Source organism: Ranitomeya variabilis, chromosome 5, assembly GCF_051348905.1.
Source record: "Ranitomeya variabilis isolate aRanVar5 chromosome 5, aRanVar5.hap1, whole genome shotgun sequence".
NCBI lineage: Eukaryota > Metazoa > Chordata > Amphibia > Anura > Dendrobatidae > Ranitomeya > Ranitomeya variabilis.
Genome location: NC_135236.1, coordinates 663,078,360 through 663,100,850, shown reverse-complemented (window position 1 = coordinate 663,100,850; position 22,491 = coordinate 663,078,360). Strand labels below are relative to the sequence as shown.

The 22,491-nt window shown below is 44.0% G+C and overlaps 1 protein-coding gene across 6 annotated transcripts in view; it reads left to right on the top strand.

The window, feature by feature from the left end:
- The window catches only part of SCUBE1 (signal peptide, CUB domain and EGF like domain containing 1), a 215,359-nt gene that overhangs the window by 129,047 nt on the left and 63,821 nt on the right, over positions 1–22,491 (top strand). For 4 of the 6 annotated variants that reach the window (XM_077266573.1, XM_077266571.1, XM_077266572.1 and 1 more), the window contains exon 7: positions 6,533–6,622. The exons of the other annotated variants lie outside the window; for them this stretch is intronic. In XM_077266573.1, the coding sequence (XP_077122688.1) occupies positions 6,533–6,622 (90 nt within the window). The remainder of the gene's footprint in view (positions 1–6,532; positions 6,623–22,491) is intronic. 6 annotated transcript variants of the gene reach the window in all.

Below are 22,491 nucleotides of genomic sequence, written 5' to 3'. Positions count from 1 at the left end.
GGATATTGGGTAGATGATATGAGAAGGATATTGTGTAGATAGATATGAGATGGACTAGATGGTGGCCCGATTCTAGTATATAGCACAGGCCACGTAATATATAACACAACCCACGTAGTATATAACACAACCACGTAGTTTATAACACAGCCCACGTAATGTATAGCACAGGTCACCCAGTATATAACACAGCCCACGCGGTATATAACACAGGCCACGCGGTATATAACACAGCCCACGCGGTATACAACACAGCCCACGCGGTATACAACACAGCCCACGCGGTATACAACACAGCCTACGCGGTATACAACACTGCCACACGCGGTATACAACACTGCCCACGCGGTATACAACACTGCCCACGCGGTATACAACACTGCCCACGCGGTATACAGCAGTGTGGGCACCATATCCCTGTTAAAAAAATAAAAAATAGTTATATTCTCACCCTCCGTCGTCCAGCGAAGCTGTCCCGATGCGCTCGCGGCTGCCACCAGCTTCCGATCCCAGAGATGTATTGCGAAATTACCCAGATGACTTAGCGGACAACAGAAGGTGAGAATAGCAGGGTTTTTTTTTATTATTATTTTTAACATTAGATTTTTTTACTATTGATGCTGCATAGGCAGCATCAATAGTAAAAAGTTGGTCACACAGGGTTAATAGCAGCGTTAAAGGAGTGCGTTACACCGTGGCATAACGCCGTGTAACACAGCCATTAACCCTGTCTCAGCGCTGACTGGAGGGGAGTATGGAGCGGACGCCGGGCACTGACTGGACGGAAGTAGGGAGGGACTAATTCTCAGCCTGGCGGCCTCGACCAATCAGCGACGCGGGATTTCCGGGACGGACAAACAGACGGAAGTGGACCTTAGACAATTATATATATAGATATTAGGTAGATGGATATTAGATGGATATTGGGTAGATGGATATTAGGTAGATGGGTATGAGATGGATATTAGGTAGATGGATATAAGATGGATATTAGGTAGATGGATATTAGGTAGATGGATATAAGATGGATATTAGGTAGATGGATATAAGATGGATATTAGGTAGATGGATATTAGGTAGATGGGTATGAGATGGATATTGGGTAGATGGATATAAGATGGATATTGGGTAGATGGATATGAGATGGATATTAGGTAGATGGGTATGAGATGGATATTGGGTAGATCGAAAGATATTAAATGGATATTGGGTAGTTGGATAGATAAGAGATGGATATTAGGTAGATGGATATTTGCGTGAATAGATATGAGATGGATATTGAGTAGTTGGATAGATATGAAATGGATATTGAGTAGATGGATAGAGGCAAGATGGATATTGGGTAGATGACAGATACAAGATGGATATTGGGTGGGTAGATATTTCGAGAAGTCCTTGCATGTCAAGTCTACCTTTCATTCCTGTCCACTTTTGGAACAAAATAAACTTTACCTCTGAGTTGAGCTGCATCAGATGCATCTAGCAGCCTCTTACATTCACACTTCAATAGCAAAATTCATTATCCATATTACTGGCCATTTTGGAGGGCATCAATACAGTCCACCAGATCTTTGTTATGATACCAGTGTCCTTGTTAACTGATCAACCCCGTGTACCTCCTGTTTTTGGGAAAGTATTGACAAGATGCCTATACAATGTTAACATCCATGTCATATGAGACTTTATTGCCCCTTCGTCTCAAACGAGCCCCTATTGTGGTGCCAGATTTTGGCATCAAGACGGAAGGCATTGCTATTTACCCTTACACACTGTTTCCCACTCCTTGGAGAAAGGAGTTCTTCGCTAATTCTTCCTACCCACTTGCAAAGTGGATGGAGCCCCAATCTTGAAAGGCCTCTTTGTAGATGTCTAAAAATAATAGCACCAAGAGTAATGAAAATAATTTCGGTTGTGGACTGTTAGGTATCTTTTATTATCCAGAGTCATGTAGGCACCATGGATGATGAGTTTTTTTCAGTATAGTTATTACCTTCTTATTATCATCTCTGTAAACCAGCTGTCTGTTCTACATCTTCTATTATCTACTCTCCGTGGTTTTCCATGATATTTTTTCCACTTGTACCTCATCAAAGACTAAAACAAATTGGATGAGAACTGAGTCTTCACAGATGATTAGTCCCCAGCACCTCTCCAGTGTCTCCTTGTCGCCTCCTCTACAAACAGTATTTACACAGTCCAGAGGGTTTTTTTTTTCCATAGCACTTGCTTCAGGTTTCTGATGATGTGCTACAAAATCATATTATGACAATTCCAAATCTCTTAAGCTGACCTCGGCTTAAAGGAATTCAATTATACCAGGCAGTGGAACTAGAAGTTCGTGATTAATGACCTGGAGGCTATTAACTTTTACTTGTGTTTGTTCCTTTACAGACACTAAGTCATTTTCAATTTAGCTTTAGGATGACATCGATGTTTTTGAGTAATGTTTTTTTTTAAAGAGGAAATCCACCCAAGTGTGGTCTTGTTTTAATAGAAGGCCACTTCTATTGAGACCTTCGGAGACACCACGAAAGGTCCCATCAGTGGATTCCGAGAACTTAGACCACCACTGATTGGTACATTTATAACCCCTAGTCATATATACTGCACTCAAAAGACAGGCCCACACAGACACTTTATGAAGAATGTTGAGTCAGAGATCTGAAATAAGTGCCTGCCCATTTTGTGATAATATGAACGGTCAAAGGAGTAGGGGGCTTTTAAAAAGGTTGAAGCTTTTGGAAATTGGTGGTCCATGCTCTCGAGCTGTGTGTATGGCACGCCTGAATTTCCACTCAAAAAAGATTTAGGTCATGAGGACAATCGAAGTCCATATTTCCAGATTTCATAGAAGGGTTCTTTGCTTGGAACGCCTCTCTACAAGCTATGCGGCAGAGTAATTTCTAAATAATTGGTTGCTAGTTGGCTGATTCGTAGGATCCAGTCCAGGGGTCACTTAAGTAATCTGTGGCCATCAGAAGTTTCTTGCCTGCCAGCATCCGCAGCTCTTCTTTTGGTTAGCCGGTCTGGTATGACATCACATGTGCATCATGCCGCAACGTTGACGTGGCACCAGACAGGCTAATCAAAAGAGAAGCCAATGGACAAGGTTGACAAGACTTAAAAGAAGTCTGCTGTTGGTTTGTACTTACTAGGTCTTTAACAGTAGTAGGGGACCTCTAGACATGTCCAAACATACCTGTGTGACCACGGGTTGATTTAGCATTATACGAAGAGTCAACCTTGATTATGCAAATGTACTCACAATTGCCCTGAGGGCGGTCCAAGACCTAGCTCTTCTCAGTAAACTTCTCCTAATTCCTTCTCGTTGGCCTTGTTTGACAGCTCCACCATCTTTACACACATTGAAATCTCACATATGTGCCAATTCTGAAAGTCTTTTACCTGGAGCTTTTGGTTTTGGCTTAATAGACATAAGCCAACTGACTGCTTCTTAATTTTTTATTAACATGTTTGTTTCAGAAGAAAAAAAGTTGGGCGTAGTATTCTAAAAGTAAATTAATTAGCACAGAATTTCGGATGAAGAAGCCACATGGTATTAAAAATGGACGTTGACTTCTGCTAACGCATATTCAATTCTAATCTCCCATAATGTTCAGCCAACCCCTGAGGGAGCATCATCAGAGATACGAGTTAACAGTATGGGATTATATAAATGTCAATGTAATATTCAGTTAATCGTAAAATGTGTCCAACATTTCATGTTTTTGCTTTCAGCCTTTGGGGCTTTTCCTCAGATCTTCTTTTGCCTCTTTTATGTATAATGTGCATGAAATTGTGCTTTATATTATAAAATAAACAGTTTTCATTGAACTGCCAAAAAAAGTGTATTTTCAACTGGAACGACATTCACTTGTGTTTTTGTACAAAGTTCCAAAAATATACATCTGAGCATTATGTTTATTTCTTCTCCAGTGTCATTGAAGCCGAAAACCGTGATGTTTTTCAATCTCGTCAATTAATGATGTTTTATACATGTTTACATTCCTGTCGTCAGTCCCATTTGATCCCTTTGTCCGACCCTCCATTCCCTCTTCTATTTAGTTTAATGTCCTGTTTATTAATGGGAAAAGGCTTGTTTTTGGTTTTGATGTGTGTTTTTTGTTTTTTTTTTTATTAATTTTTTTTTTTTTTTTAATCTTATTTAATTTTTCGTTCTGAATTACTCTGCTTTCTGGTGATGGTCCCTGATTGCCTGTCTTGTCTTAAAACTGATGTTTTATGAATAATATCCAAAAATTATCATATACGCTGATATCAAATAATACAAGTAAACTCAAAAAGAGCCTCGTTGCAGCCTTATCTAATCTAGAACTTGTCAATTGTGTCGTACACTCAACCATGTAGTGTTGCCGGAGACAGGCAGCTGCCCTTTACACTCCTGACCTTCCCCTACCCACCTTGCTAGCTTGTATGGTGCTCCTCAAAGCATCATTACAAGACCGCAAACCGTTTGCAATGCTAGACAAATACTCCCCCCCCCCCCCTTTTTTTCTTTTGTTTAATACATTTGTCTGTTTGCCTCACCTGACTCTTTCTTTTATTTGCTGCATGTATAAAACCTCTTTCCAGAAATTGCATTAAACGGGATGAACAAAAAATGTGAAAAACAAAAAAATGTGCCTAAGCATTAACAGGCAGGTAGTTCCTACCTACCTTCATGTTGTGCCAGGCACCATTCTTCACCGGCACAAACCGCTCATGCTGGTGATTCAGCTGCCTCTGCTGACGTCACATCGACAGAGCGGCGGCTTCTTTTCCTCCCTGCTCTGTCAACAGGGCGTGACTTCCCACATTATTCTGATTGACAGTCTGCTCCCTCAGTTAGGTAGCGTGTCAATCAGAATGACGTCAGAAGACCCACCCCGTCAATAAACCAGGGCAGAAAAAAATCCACCGCTCTGTCGATGTGACATCAGCAGAAGCAGCTGAATCGCCGGCAAGAGCGGTCTTTGACCGTTCTCTGCTGGCGAAGAACTGTCCGGGCACAACAGACAGGTAAGTAGCAACTACCAGCCATTTAATGTTCAGGCACATTTTTGGTTTTTCACAAAGTCCAGGAAATACTTTAAAAAAAAAAAAACTAAAGGTGATGTCCACCTTAGTATAAAAGTAAAATAAGATGATCTGCAAACGTTACGAATATTTTTCCCCTTCTTCTTTTTAGTAACCCATTCAGATTCTCTATATTAGCACAATCGGTCAGTTACTATTTGTAAGCATTTAGTCTTGGTTCAGTGTTCTTGAATGGAGCTGACCCTAATTACAACCCATGGATTTGATTTTTTTTGGGGGGGAGGAAATAAGATAGAGACGTATCAGGTCAACTTCTGTCCATACATGACGACGTTGCACACGACAATCATTCCTCATGGAAACTGTAAGATATGTCCAGTCTGAATTGATAGTTATAAGCCTTCATGAGGATTTCGAGGCGTGACTTAAAGCTTTTTGGCCCAAGTTCAAATATGTGATAGGCTCCTACCTACCATGTGCTATTTTTAATAATGGCATCTTGTCGAATAATGGCATCTTGTTGTGAGATAGAAGATCCTTTGGGTGTCTTCAGACCCCAGGGCCTAGGTGCAGCTGCTACCTCTACACCCGCTATAGCTACGCCCGAGCTCTCCAATGTACACTTGTACTTCTACCATATGGCAATTTGCAAATCATCTTATTTAGAATTGGTGGATATAAAAATTGATGAGGTTCTCCATATCCCGAGGCATTGCACTGCTAGCCTGTTTTGCACCCCTTCTTTTACCCATCTGGTTCATTTGTCTTCATCCTACCACGGCTTTATTAACCTTTTGAACCTGAGCTTCTCAAGCCACCCTTTCTTGTGTCGTTATGTCCATCTAACGTTCTGTAGACCATTAGCAGTCCTCTCCTTGTGATGCTGTATGTACACATATGAGCTTACCCTTTTTTTTTTTTTTTTCCTTCCGCTGCTTTTTTTTTGCTTCACTGCATGTTGACCAATTATTAGAACCTATTTTTGCGACATCTGAATGTCTACTTAAGTGTATTTCATAGACAAGCAGGCAACCAGCACTGCCCAAATGATCTTCCTCTCTTTTTTTTTTTTATTCCACTTGTGGTCTGGATTGTGTCCGTGCATGCTATGTGTGCCTTCTCTGTGTCACGTTATTAAAAGGTCTGTCTCTAAGTGTCTCTTAATCATCCATCACCGGACTGTCTACTCACACCATGTATCACTGACTGGATCTCTTCTTGGTTCTCGAGAACTTTAATCACTTTTTTTTTTCTTTCACTGCCTGGTATATTAATAGGATCCTTTCTCTGTATATATAACTTCACTCATCATTCCCTGGCCACTAATCGTTTCTCTGGTGGGCTTCTTCAGGGGATTAACACTTTCTACTAAAGGGATTCCATGCTATCACCGCTGGCTTGTAGACTTTGGATGTCCATTGCCAAGAGGCTGTCGTAGAAGTTTGGGCTTTTGATTAACCAAATGCTCCATGTTTGTCCCTTACTTGTGTTTTAGAAAAGGATGAGGCTGCAATTGAGCGTTCTGAGTACAATTCCACGTCAGTTACTGATGTGGACAAGCGGGTGAAACGGAGACTCCTTATGGGTAACATTTTTCTTCCACTTTTCTCTTTTACAAGAAATGTGTTCTCACTGTGTGTTGTATGTGTCTTGTGTGTTTGTGGTGGGTCCAGAGCTGCCTCGGAGTTTGGTTTATGGGCAATACATTTCATTAATGGTTATATAGGTCTACTTGAAAATTTTGTAAATGGAGACAGTATTAAGGACTAGCCTTTTTCGATAAGGTGTTTTGTATTTGCCTTTTTAAAATGTGTTACTGTCCTTCAAGAAATCCCAAGTCCGTTCCTCAGCTATAGTTTAACCATGATGACCTGAAGGATCTGAAAACCCATAAAATACATATAATTTACTAGAAAGGTGGGAACATCTCCTAGGCATTCCGATTTTCATTGGAACAGTGTGGATTCCTGGGTTTCTCAAGGGGTAGACTTGCCAATCTAGGTGTGTCCCTGATGGTTCTTTGTTTTACAGTTTGGCAATGGTATATATATTTTTTGGTTGGCTAAGGTATCCAGGGGGGATCAAGGTACTCAAGGAAGTGCGTTTTGAAGGCAATGGTCCCTAGGACAGAACTTGAAAAAAATGTCTCTATCAGAAGGCAAAAAGTATCACTAGTAGATGGCTACCTTACAAGGCAGTGCTTCAAAGGCTGCCTACTAGCAGGATTTCTGCATGGACAATAAGGCCAAGGCATGAAGATTCAGCCTCTCGTAAAACCAACCAGAACCCTACGCTGTGCCGAATCAGAGTTAAGTTTCAGAAACTCTGCTTTCGACTGGTGGATGTCTGTGTTTTTGTTTTCCTGTGCAGGAGTACTATTTACCTGGTTAAAGTTTCTCTGGTCCTACAAAATTGATTGCCTATCCTTAGGCCAGGCGCGTACGATCGTATGTTTTCTCATTCGAGAAAATCTGGTCGATTATGGAAATCACACTGTGATCAAACTATGATTAGAGTATGATCAGAATGTGATCCAATTCTCTCGAATGAGAAGATGGAGAAAAAAACTTTCTCCATCGTCTCCTTTCTGTCGATCCTTGGAAATTGGACCCTACACAGATGTCATCCAAGTGCAGTCCAATGTTTTCCATGGACTCATTGGCTTGCATGGCCGAATGCGGTCTGTATATGGATCAAACTCCGGTATTCTGCGATTTTTTTTTTTTTTTTTCTCCTGACCGGATCTGTCTGAGGAAAAAATCGGACATGTGCACGACCCCATAGAATAACACGGAGACGAGTTCTGTCTGTCAAAATGATGGATAGTACTCGTCCAAATATTACGGTCATCTGCAAGTTGAGTTGTCAAGGATTTTGAAAAGGATTTGCTTTTTAGTACAACAGCTTTTGAAACTTGCCTAGTTCCCGTGACTTATTATTATGACAGAGGATGTTAGCAGGTTTTTCTATGTAATCTGAAATCAGCATGACGTAGAGGCCGAGACCCTGATTCCAGCGACGTGTCACTTTAAGGCTGTGGGGGGTTTTATTTGTTTTTTTTTTATAAAATCTGTGTTTTATCAACAGGACATTATCACTACAGGACTACATGTCATGTGCCTCCTAGTCCAACCACGCCCTCAACACTGATTGGCAGCTTGTTGACAGTGTACACACAAAGCTGCCAATCAGTGGTGTGGGCGGGGTTATACTGGGCTCAGCATTTGAGCTCTGCTAGATTTGAAGCAGAGAAAACAGTGATTGCATCCAAATAACAGCAAGTGGCATATCACCAGAATCAGGGTCTCAGCCCCGATATCATGCTGGTCTCGGATTACATGAAAAAAAAACCTGCTGACAGATTCCCTTTATCAGATATCAGTTATCAGTGGGGGTTTACTGTTCAGAACCCTTAAAGTTACAGGGAGCAACTCTTGCTCTGTACATGTATTACATTCAATTGTGCAATCCTTAATTTCCCCTGCAGGGGCGCTGTAGAGGAATTGAACACTTGCCCTTAGATTACGACTGATCGCTGATCGCTCCTGTATTGGATCATGCAATGATTTCCATATAGCCTAAGGAGCCTCTCAATAAGAAGGCATTGTACAAAATGGACCACATTCCATAAAAATATGACTTTTTAAGTTTCTGTAAAGTTTTCATATAGGTAAAAATCTCACTTTATTTGTCATCAGAAGGAAATATTTCTGCAGATCGCATGCTAAACAGTGATGGTGGTATTCAGTGGAAAAATAGCGGGAATATTTGCAGTTTTACTCAATGGGTTTTGGCAAGTTCCTTCTCTTCGAGTGTTTATTTGAACACATGTAGAAAGAATTTTTTTTTTTTTTTTTTGCTTTGACGGTGTGATTCAAAAGCTTAGGAATCTCTGAGAGGAGGTTCCTCACGGGAAGCTAATGACTATCTTTTTCCATATATTTTAATCAGTGAGATTCCTATCCAAAGTCATCCAGTTCATTCATGGAAATCTGTCCTCTATAATGAGGAGAAATGGAGATCTTAATTATGTATTGACCATCCACATTGTTGCACTAGTAGGACCATCGTTAGAAGCTACAGTATATACATCTTCACGCAGGATTTTTTTTTTTTTTTTTTTCTTTAAATTTTCTTCCTAAATGAAAATTTAAGAAACGTTCTAAATTTTTTTTTACCTGCTTTTGCCAAAATTTTGAACATCTGTTTATAGCTCATGCTAATTCCTTTCAGTGTTACCGATAGCAGCAGGCAGGCTGTTGTACATTGATCTCCACAGTGTGGAGAGGGGGGAAAGCATCAACAGTCTCGGGTGTTATGCATCTACTCCGTCTCGGCAGGGCGTCATCACCTTTTCCTATGGCCACGGCTCTCTGTACTCGATGCCGAGTTTTGAAAGTGGCCCGGTGTGCTCTTATGTGATTATCCACCTAGGCCTATGTAAGGCCGATCAAGACACACACCTATTTCTTGGTATTAAGACTCTAGGAATTCGGCACATCCAACCGGGAATGATGTAAAAAAAATGAGTCTTTATTACAAGTCCATTGAAACACGAACCAGGTCTATTTGCCAGAAACGCGTCAGATTTTAATGTCTCACCAGAACTGGTTCACGTTTCAATGGATTCTAATAAAGACTAATTTTTTTTCATCATTCCCGGTTGGATGTGCGAATTCCTAAACCACTTTTTCATGAATTTGCTGAGTTGCACCAGATACTGTACTAACAAAGGTGGTGAGCTCTGTTTTTTCCTTACTATATTAAGACTCTTACTTTTCCTGAGTCCTGTCCCCCTGTGGCTCCAGTGCTTCTAGTACCTGCTCCTTACCTGATTTCTGCTGTCCTGCCTGCCCACTTCCTCCAGGCATGTAGTACCTGCTTCCTGGTGTCCTGTCTGCCTGCGTCATCCAGTGCTTCTAGTACCTGCTTCCTAGTGTCCTGTCTGCCTGCGATCTCCATTGCTTCTAGTACCTGCTTCCTGGTGTCCTGTCTGCCTGCGGTCTCCAGTGCTTCTAGTACCTGCTTCCTGGTGTCTTGTCTGACTGTGGCCTCCAATGCTTCTAGTACTTACTTTCTGGTGTCCTGTATGCCTGTGGTCTCAAATTCTTTTAGTATCTGCCTTCTGGTGTCCTGTATGCCTGTGTCCTCCAGTACGTCTGGTATCTGCATTCCGGTGTCCTGTCTGCCTGCAGCCGCCAATTCTTCTAGTACCTGCTTTCTGGTGTCCTGTCTGCCTGCGGCCTCCAGTGCATCTGGTACCTGCTTTGTGGTGTCCTGTCTGCCTGTGTCTTCCAGTATTCCTAGTACATGCTCTCCAGTGTCCTGTCTGCCTGTGGCCTCTAGTGCTTCTAGTACCAACTTTCCAGTGTCCTGTCTGCCTGCAGCCTCCAAGTGCTTCTTGTACCTTCTTTCTGGTGTCCTGTCTGCCTGCATCTTCCAGTACTTCTAGTACCTGGTTTCTGGTGACCTGCCTGCGGCATCCAGTGCTTCTAGTACATGCTTTCCAGTGTCCTGTCTGCCAGCCGCCTCTGGGCTTCTAGTACCTGTTTTCTGGTTTCCTGTCTGCCTGCGGTCTACAGTTTTTCTAGTCCTTCTTTCATGTGTGCCTTACCTGCCTGCTACATCAACGCTCGAGATCCGTTTGCTCGCCGGGACCTTGGTTTCAAGCATCCACCTCGCGAGGTGAGACCATATCATCAGGGAGGGCAGAGAAAACAAGTTGTAGAAAAAAAAAAAAAACACATGAAGCGAAAACAGGTACTGGATAGAGGCTGTGCTGACCTATGAGCTAATAAAGACTGCAGTACACAGAGCACGGCTCACATTCAGCCTGTACTGCTGGGAGAGACACACATACCTCTTATCCAGACTGTATTACTGTGAGAGACACTCCCACAAGAAAAAAAAAAATCTGAAACTTACATCAGGCTGCAAACTGCATTTATTGGATTCTAAAATTGAAAGAAGGAAGGACAAATGCAGACTGAAACTTAGTGGAATTTTATTAAATAAAAGTAACCACTAACTATCAAAAATAAAAGTTAAAATTTTAAAATATTTATTTTCCTTATTAATGTCCAAATCTATTAAAGGGGTTGTCCTGCCTTACAAGTCACCAATGATTATAATACAATGACAGCAGGCAGCTCGGCAAGTAACATATCACTGGAATCAGGGTCTCAGCCCCTACATTGTGCTGCTCACGGATTACAAACCACCTGACAGATTTAAATTTTAATAGTCAAGGAAATATTACTTATAACACATGTACAGTATAAAATGTTGTTTTTTTTTATACTATAGGTTTTATATTTTTGGAAGGACGAGCGCCGATCTGCATGTTTCATAACTTTCCGAGTTTTCTTCAGTCTCCGTCTTCCATAACCTCGTAACTTCAATAATAAATAAATAAAACATCTGAACCATAAACTTGATTTCACCTTTCTGGCTTTATATTCAGCGAATGCCAAATGCTAATGGTCCTGCGTATTGTTCCATTTACAAGTCATTAATATCACTCTCGTGCTCTGCGGACTGTCACATTTAAAAGCCACCATCCTTACTTATGAAATTCTGAAAGGCATCTGCTCCTGATTAGGGAGAAGAAAATCTTCTAACGAGCGCATTTCAGCAGCGCTTGTTTGACTTCACCCTCTGCACTTTTTCTTTACATTTCGCAGACCTCTTTTTAGATTGCCTTTGGTCAGTCAACTGATGTCCTCATCCTGTATTTCTAGGTTTTTACGAAGCTTTGTGACTAAGGTCCATCTAAAGCTTAACTAGAGTATTTCTAGTTCCATAAGGCCGGGCAGGGTTAAAAGTTTTGCAATTACGCTTTTTGTTATACACGTTTATTTCCTTTGGGGGTATTGGAACAGCACAAAAATCAAAGAAGAAAAGGCAAGTTGGACATAATTTCACACAGCCCCAAAAATGGACCTGACAAATTTTTTGGCACCCTCAACTTAATATTTGGTTGCACGCCCTTTGGAATAAATAACTGCAATCCATCGCTTCCTATAACCATCAACAAGCTTCTTACACCTCTCAACTGGAATTTTGGACCACTTTTCGTTTGCTAACTGCTCCAGGTCTCTCATGTGAAGGCACCTTCTCCCAACAGCAATTTTAAGATCTCTTCACAGGTGATCAATGGGATTTAGATCCTGACTCCGTTGCTGGCCGTTTCAGAACTCTCCAGTGCTTTGTTTCTATCCATTTCTGGGTGCTTCTTTTAATATATTTGGAGTGAGTGTCCAACTAAAAGACACATGACTTATGACACAAATCCAGCTTTCTGACACTGGGCTCTACAATGCCACCCAAAATCCTTTCATAATCTTCAGATTTCATGATGCCTTGCACACAGTCAATGCACCCATTGCCAGAGGCAGCAAAACAATCTCAAAAGATATATTTGAACCTCCACCATATTTGACTGTAGGTACTGTGTTCTTTCCTTTGTAGGCCTCATTTTGTTTTCTGTTAACAGAATGATGTGCTTTACCAAAAACCTCTTTCTTGTTCTCATTTGTCTACAAGAATGCTTTCCCAGAAGGATTTTGACTTCTGGCAAACTCTACAGTCTAGCTTATTTAAGTCTGTCAGCAGTGGGGTTCTCCTGCGTCTCCTACCACAGCGTTTCATTTCATTCAAATGTCGACGGATAGTTCGCTCTAACACTGATGCACCCTGAGCCTGCAGGACAGCTTGAATTTCTTTGGAACTTGATTGGAGCTGCTTACCCATAATCCGAACTATCCTGTGTTGCATCCTTTCATCAGTTTTTCTCTGAGGTCCACAGAGATTAGCTGCAGTGCCATGGGTTGTAAACTTCTTGATTATGTTCTGCACTGTGGACAAAAGAACATTAAGATCTCTGGAGATGGACTTGTAACCTTAATATTGTTCAACAATTTTGGTTCTCAAGTCCTCACAGTTCTCCTCTTTCTGTACTCCATGCGGCACATACAGACACACAATGATAAGATTGAGTCAACTTCTCCCCTTTTTATCTCGTTTCAGGTGTGATTTTCATATTGCCCACACCTGTTACTTGCCACAGGTGACTTTGAACGAGCATCACATGTTTGAAGCAAAGTTGTTTACACACAATTTTGTGAAGGTGCCTACAATTTTGCCCAGACCATTTTGGGCGTTTTGTGTGAAATTATGTCCAATTTGTCTTTTTATCTTGTTATTTTTTGTGTTGTTCAAATACACACAAAGGAAATAAACATGTGTACAACAGGACATGTGTAATTACAATAATTTTCTGGGAGAAATACTTCATTTTCTGGAGCAATTTCAAGGGTGTTAACTGGAGCGCCCCCACTGCCGCAGGGCCGAGGTGTACCCGATACCGGGCCTCTGAGTCTCTGTTCTGGGGTTATCACGGTGGCTAGACCCGGTCCGTGACCCTGCTGGTCAGTGGGAGACGTCCGGTGAGTGAGTGGTGAATGATGGTGCAGTTGTGAAGTGCCGGCCGCAGTAAATAACGAGGACACCAGGTTGCAGTCTCTTTACCTCTTTACTGAAGATCTCTGGGTCCTCAGTCCGAAGTCCGGTTAACCAGGCTGCGCAAGTCCGGCCGGTCCAATGGCACCTCCAGAGTTCCCTTTGCAGGTGGAAATTTGTGCCTTCCTGCTAGCGCTGTGTGTTGTGGTCCTTCCCTGCTGTGGTTACAGAAAGTACCCCACAACTGTTGTGTCTGTTTCTGATGTTCCCTCACAACTCGATTAGATGATGTTCTGCTAATCCTCCATCCCTCCCGGTGTTATGGTTGGGACGCACCCGTATGACGGGTAGGCTCGGAGCTCTTCCGGGACCCTAGAGTCGCCCCTCTCCACAGGTTGCCCCCTATGTCTTCTTAGGTGATTGGTGTGAGACAGCCCGCCTATGACTGACTGTCCTGCCATTGGTTTGAAGTATTGCTTGAAGCTAGATGTATAAATACTTCCTCGGCGTTCCGGCCACCGGTTATGCGCCTCAGTAGGATGTTGCCTCGGTCTTACAGCACGACTCCTACTGGTATTCTCCTTGTTGCTCTGATCTCGTTTCTCACTCAGCACAATATATCTCGCTTCTTATCCTTTCTTAGGGCACCGCCGCTATACTGTGCAGGCACGGTCCCGTGACCACCTTCCTTGTTGCTAGGCCTCCATCAGGGTCCCAAACCTGACAGAGACCCTACCGAATCTTCCCCTGCAACACCCTCTGCCACAAGGTGTTGCCTGGTTCCTATCCAGTCAGCTTTCTCATCTAACTTCCTGCCTGACCCCCAGTTTTACCAGTATGTGAGGAGTGGCCTAATGAATAGAACCCTTAGCTCCCCCTGGAGGCCCGACTGTGAAATGTATTGGTGTCTGTGATACCTGGTCAGATGAACTCCTTCAGTGCCATCAGACGTACCATGGCTCCCCTTAGTGGCGGAGCCACAGTACTGCAACGACCAGGACTCTGGGGCTCTGCACTCCCCCCCGGTTAAATCCAGTACTCCGGGGCTGGGAAGAAAACGACAATACAGGTTAGCAAAAAGACATACAATTTTGAAAATGCAATAACAATAAGTAAGCTTGAACAGAGCTTCCCTTTATGGGAGGTGAGGACACTTGAACGTTACAAACATGGTTAACATTATAAATTACAGGCCATAAATAACTCCTGTTACCCAACCAGGTATTCTACTTAGTGCAAACTTTTTGAATAATAAGTTAACATTGTCTTTAAGGACGTACACTTCCTATCCACTAAAGACTTACTTATAAAAACATTATAATACCAATTAACTTTTCTCTTTTATTCTCCTACTTTAAGTCTGCAGGACCGCCTGTCCTAACGGCTCCAGACCTACTGCCTCTCCTTTCTATGCAGGACCGCCCCGTTCAGCCCGGGCCTACTGCCTTTTCAACTACTATACACAGTATAGGACATAACATTACTTTCAGTTTGAAATCACTGAGCCATCCCTGTATGGCTCCTAGGAGGACTCGCTGACTAACCCCGTACGGGTTCACTTTCTGTCCTTGGTCTTCTAGCAACATTGTCAAAACACTTTTCACAATTAACTAGTTGGTTACATTTAACGTTTACATATCAACATTATTACTTTCTTTCTTCTAAGACATTATTGCTATCTATCTGTCTTAAAGCAATACCATTCTTTAAATGCAACAAGTGAATGTCCCCTTTAAGAGAGGACCAAGTCTTTACGAGGTAGCACATCTTCTCACGCTACCAGTCCGTACTCAGCAAAGGCTCCAGTGCGGTATCTTCGTAAAGAGTCCTTCTTTAAGTAAAACCAGTAGGGAGCACCTTTAAGAAGGTGCAACTATTTACAAGCAGTTTGTATCATGCACTGTTCATGATTCCAGTAGTTCTTGATAATGTAGAAGAAATTAGAAAATAACCAAAACGCAGTAGGGATCCCGGGTCAACAAAGGGATCCCTTTAAGAGTTAACCCTAGACGGGTTTAGCAGCAAAATCAGGAAACCAAACAGTTTAAAGAACTATATACATGTTCAGAATACTAAAACATTTATTTGAACCATTCAGGAGGCAGCACCGGCGGAGGCAACCTCTTTGGGTATTGCGAACCGCCCGGTACTGCATAAGGGGGTCTGTTATCCCAGCTGGGGGTCTGTGTACCCACAGTCTTCAGTTCTGGGGCAGTAGACACGCGGGTCACCTGAGGAGGCACCTGCGTGGCCACGACAGCGGTGGAGGTCATAACGCGGCGGGTCGTGGTCTTCACGATCGGGCCCGTTGGGGTGACCATGGTGGTCTCAGTGGTGATCGTGGGCCGACCACAAGGGGGCACCTTGGCTATGGGAGAGATCTTCTCCGGCACCTTCGTCGGGGGTTCCACCAGCTTTTTCTTGTGGACATTCAAAGCAAACCATCCCTTCTCTCCAAAGTGCCGGGTGTAGGTAACTGCATCCCCTGGGTGGAGGTCCCGGTCCGGGTGACCCTCCCTCAAGTGAGACTCTACATCTCTCCGGTTAACGAACACTTCCGCGTACAAGCCCGGTTCTTTGATGAAGCCCCAACCTCCACGAAGCCTGAAGGTGACGACGGTGCCCTGCCTGCGCGGGGCCTGGTGAGCGGTGGGGTCCTTGCGGGCTCGATCCTTGACCGCTAAGTCTTTTTGGTGGTAGGCCTCTAGCCCGGCCTGATATGCTTTCTGTTTCTCCTCCCACTGCTGCTCTAGCTGGACCTGGTATTCCTCCCAGCTTAGGGCCTGTACCATCTCTCCCTCCTGGGTCTTCACCCCGGGGAACCCCTTAAGGTTGGATCCTGGGTTCTCCCAGCGGCACACTGTGCGTTCTGCACGGACTTCACACAGCAGAGCAGTGGGTCGAAGCGGGGCTTTCAGGCGGTGTTCCATACCCGTGGGCTCCTCCCATGGCAACAGGCGCTGAAGTCTATGGGTCCCAGGGAGAGGGGGTGCCGCAATGGGGCCTACTAGCAAGCCCTCGGCCGGCGGGACAGGGTCGGCGGACTCACCAGCCGATGTAGGCTCCTCCTCTGCGGCGGGTTCATCTGGCGGTGTCGGCGAGGACCTCGGCAGCAGTAGAAGATCCGATGCTGGAAAACTGCTGTCCGGCACTGCCTGGTGCGGAGCCTGGGCCTTCACATTCAGCTGAAGGAGCTGGTCGAGCAAGCTCGCCATCTCGACCTGCAGGAGTTCGGTGCTGTGTGCGGAGAACTGGCTGCTGTGCTCGTCCGGGTAGTTGGGGGAGACTTCCGCTTCAACCCCACTTTCGGGTTCAGAGCTGCTGGCCATGGCGTCCTCCACGTGGGTCGCTTCCTGGTCCTTTTCCCGCTCTCTCCTTCATGGGCGGTGTCGTTTTCTCGGTCTCCGCCCTCCATTTAGGATCAGGAGGCGGATCTCCGCTGCTGACGGACACGTCCTCACAGTGCAGAAATATTTAGACTGGGCGGCCATTGTTCTTTGCGCTCTCCAGCTTGTCTACGCCCATTCCACGCCCCTCTTCTCCTCAGCGCTGCAATGGCGGCGGTTTTGGCGGTAATCCTTGTAGTAATGGCAATGCACAGTCTTTCCAATAAAACACAGTCCAAGCACAATAAATCGCAGTTCCAAGGCACACATGACCTGATTCTTCAGGCTTAAGTAGATCCTGTTCGTGACGCCAAGTTGGAGCGCCCCCACTGCCGCAGGGCCGAGGTGTACCCGGTACCGGGCCTCTGAGTCTCTGTTCTGGGGTTATCACGGTGGCTAGACCCGGTCCGTGACCCTGCTGGTCAGTGGGAGACGTCCGGTGAGTGAGTGGTGAATGATGGTGCAGTTGTGAAGTGCCGGCCGCAGTAAATAACGAGGACACCAGGTTGCAGTCTCTTTACCTCTTTACTGAAGATCTCTGGGTCCTCAGTCCGAAGTCCGGTTAACCAGGCTGCGCAAGTCCGGCCGGTCCAATGGCACCTCCAGAGTTCCCTTTGCAGGTGGAAATCTGTGCCTTCCTGCTAGCGCTGTGTGTTGTGGTCCTTCCCTGCTGTGCTTACAGAAAGTACCCCACAACTGTTGTGTCTGTTTCTGATGTTCCCTCACAACTCGATTAGATGATGTTCTGCTAATCCTCCGTCCCTCCCGGTGTTATGGTTGGGACGCACCCGTATGATGGGTAGGCTCGGAGCTCTTCCGGGACCCTAGAGTCGCCCCTCTCCACAGGTTGCCCCCTATGTCTTCTTAGGTGATTGGTGTGAGACAGCCCGCCTATGACTGTCCTGCCGTTGGTTTGAAGTATTGCTTGAAGCTAGATGTATAAATACTTCCTCGGCGTTCCGGCCACCGGTTATGCGCCTCAGTAGGATGTTGCCTCGGTCTTACAGCACGACTCCTACTGGTATTCTCCTTGTTGCTCTGATCTCGTTTCTCACTCAGCACAATATAACTCGCTTCTTATCCTTTCTTAGGGCACCGCCGCTATACTGTGCAGGCACGGTCCCGTGACCTTCTTCCTTGTTGCTAGGCCTCCATCAGGGTCCCAAACCTGACAGAGACCCTACCGAATCTTCCCCTGCAACACCCTCTGCCACAAGGTGTTGCCTGGTTCCTATCCAGTCAGCTTTCTCATCTAACTTCCTGCCTGACCCCCAGTTTTACCAGTATGTGAGGAGTGGCCTAATGAATAGAACCCTTAGCTCCCCCTGGAGGCCCGACTGTGAAATGTATTGGTGTCTGTGATACCTGGTCAGATGAACTCCTTCAGTGCCATCAGACGTACCATGGCTCCCCTTAGTGGCGGAGCCACAGTACTGCAACGACCAGGACTCTGGGGCGCTGCATAACACTTTCGGCCATGACTGTTTTATATGAAAAAATATTCTAAGCATTCACTTAACTTTAAACATTTCACATTATAGGGGTTGTTCACTTTGACCAAACTTCTGCCTGTAGGCTCAGTGTTACAGACCTGTCTTGGGTTTCCCGAGCTCTGCTCCCTTCACCTCATTCCACTGCCCTCTTCTCCACGTCAGGTTGCCCATCGTGGCTCAGTAACATAATCTCTCTAGTCCTTTAAGGGTATGTGTCCATGTTCAGGATTGCATCAGGATTTGGTCAGGATTTTACGTCAGTATTTGTAAGCCAAAACCAGGAGTGGAACAATTAGAGGAAAAGTATAATAGAAACACATACACCAATTCTGCATTTATCACCCACTCCTGGTTTTGGCTTACAAATACTGACGTAAAATCCTGACCAAATCCTGATGCAATCCTGAACATGGACACATACCCTTAAGGTTCACCTTTGTCTTAGGATTGGTATTCAAGACTAGTTTGGTGAACTCCACTCTCTGTTGACACTGTGCTAACCTGACTTCCACTTGATCCATCCTGCTGCTGCCAAGATTCCTGAGTTTGCAACGTCCTCACCCCCCACGGGCCATCCTGCCAGCTGCACCAACTCCCGGGGTCCCTACACCCACGCGGGGCTTAGTGGGTCCACTTGACAAGGTGAGCCTCACACTTGGGTGTAAAAAAGAATAAAAAAATAAAAATCAAACTTAGGTCTGCCTACGCTCCCTGGGCCAACTGCTGTGTCTCTTCCACTGCCCCGATTTCTGTTAATTGGCTGTATGTGTGACATCACATTGTCACTGCTGCAGCCAATCCTTGAGCTCAGCAGATGTTGGTGGCACAAACTGCGGAGCTCAGTGATTGACTGCAGCACTGTCAACTTGATGCCAACAATCTAGCCAAATGGCATAAATTGGAGCAGTGTCGGAGACACAGGCTGGACTTACTGGACCTTGGTAGGGTAAGTAAGGCTCAGTTTGTTTATTTTTTATACCTGGGCACACAGGCAAAAGTTCAGTGAAGTAATGAATCCACCTAGGAAAACTGTCCAACCACGCCAATTTCTTCTTTAATTTGAGCCTTCTTGGGTCGTAGAGTAGCTCTTAGCCTAGTTATTCTTATGTAGGCCAGGTATCATTTACCTACAGAGGTCTTGGATTTTCCTTCCTAGAGCTATTGCCATGAATTTTCTTTGACCCCGTCCTATATCCAGCCACTTTACTCATTAGATCAGATAATCTTGAACTCTCCGTTTCTTCGACACTCTGAAATTTTGAGGCCAAAAAAGCACTCGGCTTACACGTTAAAGCAATACATTACTTATCTGGAAAATCGTAAGAGAAATTCTATACAGAATTCTGAAAAATAATATTTGGTGAAAACTGGCCATGAATTATTTTAATAAGCCTGACTCTATTTTAATATATTGCCTTAAAATCTAATCATTTTAATTGACTGTTTTGCATATAATGTTTTTTTTTTTAATAGACAGATAGGCACACTCATATTGAAGATTTTTCCCAAAATTATTATATCAAATATGTGGAAAAAAAATCTCACTAAAAGTCCGATAGGTTGGGGTCTGCCAACTGGATGAGCCACTTTTGGGCAACGTTGTATCTGAGGTGGCTGAATTTATGGTTTATTTACACATAAACAGGTTGTCCACTACTTTGGATAGGCCATAAACAAAATAGTAGTGGCCAAACCCTTTCAATTAAATTGCGATTATGGAAACCTACTACTGGAGGAACTTCTTTCGTTGGAGCTTGAGACCTGTTTTCGATTTTAGAAGAGGTCCAGGTGTTCATCTCACTTTTATTTAAACCAAACGGTGACTGGCCCCACGTGTTTTTTTTTTATTCGGACTTGTGATTGTTAAGGGGGTCTATGTTTTTTTGACCCCCAAAAGTGTTTTATTCGATATTGTCTTGATGGGCTAGAGTGGAGAACATTGTGATGGAAGAGTAATTTGCTTGGAATCTTTCTCACGTTTCACATCTGTCCGGAATTTTTATCACTACTGGGACAACCACTTGTCAATCTGTATGTTTGCCCCAGTAAAATAACAACACTTATACTCACCTCTGGTGCCGGCGGCATATCGGCAGTGTCAGCACTGGCTCTCCCGGGGTTCACGAGACATATCAATGCCCTGCTGCCAATCGGCACTGACTCCACTCTCCTCACCTTCGGACAAATCACCTAATCAAGATGAAGTGAACGCCATTGTCCTCTCACCTTTTCCGGATGTATGTGATGCCTTTGAGTGAATCATATGCTGACTGGCCGCAGGTATGTCACGCGAGCCAGTGCTGATACAGCTGGAATTCTGCTGGAGAGAGTATAAATGTTCTTCTACTAGGGGATAACATATGGATTGAGAAGCGGTTGTCCCAGTAGTGGACAACCCCTTTTAAAGGTGTTATCTCCTTTCCATCGGATAGAAGATAATGTCCGATTTGCTTGAGGTCTGGCTGCTGGTGTCCCCACTGATCTGAAGAGCCCATGTGAACAAGAGTGGTGATCGATCATATGCACTGCCTTTCCATTTATTCTAGGAGGTGGTGCCTCCTCGCTCGGCTTGTCTTCGGCACTCCTTTGACTAGGACTGCAGTCTGCGTGATTGCCCACCGCTCCATTCACAAGCCGTTTTCAGAGCCCCGATTCGCGGGATCAATTGAGGATCCAGTGATCAGGAACATATACCCCAGATAGGGGTTATCTTTCAAACTTATGAATACCTCTTCAAGGCGGGAATTATCGTTTGTTCTTTAGCTTTATTTTAGTGGGTCAAAAGACACCATTTTGGACCATATAGACCAACAATTAGAATGAGGTCTGCCCTAGCCTCAAAGTCTCAAAGGGAAGATATTTTGAAGATTCTCTACAGTAAGGCTAAAAGTTACAAATGCTCGAAGCTCCGTGCCAGGATATTTCCTCAGCAGATGCCTCCACGTACACTTATCTGGCCCTAAAGCTACTAGTATCCATACTGACTCCAATCTAAGACAACTAAATTTTTCCTGGAAGCTGAGATATAAGGACTTGTTTGACAAGGGTTTTTTTTTTGCTATGTAATTCCTGTCAAGTTGACCTAGCAGTAGCCATGTCCTCAGTTATGTCTGCCAAGACTTCCCTTGTAGGATCTTTAACCATATTTGGTTTCTTTACTACTCTTTAGGAGATATATATGTTAGGAAAGCCCCATCTCTTTTTTTTTAATTGTCGGGAACCATGACCTAATTTGTAAAGAATATTTATTTCACTTTGCATATTTTCAGTTCTCTTCCCCACAGGAAACTGCGCTAACAGAAGATGTCAGCAAAGTTGATACCTCCTGGGGCCTGAAAAATGTCTGATCACAAACTGTGAAGATACAACACAATATGCAGTTGCTGGGCTTTTCGAGCACATTGGTCTAAAGAAAAACAAATATAAGGGAAAAAAATAAATAAAAATAATCTGGATAGAAAGAAGTATCCACAATTTACTGTTGTTAGAGAGCCCTCTGTGTCTGACCTCATTAGTTGTACAATGTACGCACATTTTAACTTTTCAGTATTTTTTAGACTATTGAAACCCACAATTGAAAAATTGACCCTTACAAAAATTAACTGATCAAAATCACAAGAAGGGTTCAGTAGTCCTTAATTTTTTTTGCATGCAATTAGCCAAAAAGGTGTCACTTCACAAAGGCCCGATTCATCAATCCCGGCAGTTGTTCATTCCGGTCTTAATGAGTAGGTAGCTTTGAGTCAAATTCTCCTGATTCATGATCAATCTGGGGTGCTAGACGATTGGCGTGCACCTCTGTGGTGCGCCTCGGCACAAACTATTAAGATGTGTAGTGAACGTCAGGGCTTATCAGGAATCTGATGAGTGTCGGTCCCCGCACCCCCCTGTTTTGCCCACTTTGATGGAGCTGGCCATAAATAACTTAAGGAAGCCAAAAGTTCTAAAATTTTGGCACAATTTTGAGTTGCTCCAAAATGATGCGACTTTTCAACGCTTTTTACGCTTTTACTCTCATTTCAGAAGAAATTGACATCCGGAGGTGGTGAGATCAGCAGCAGTTTTGACTTCTGCTGAGAGACGTATCTGGCAACTATTTAGGCTTTAGAAACCGT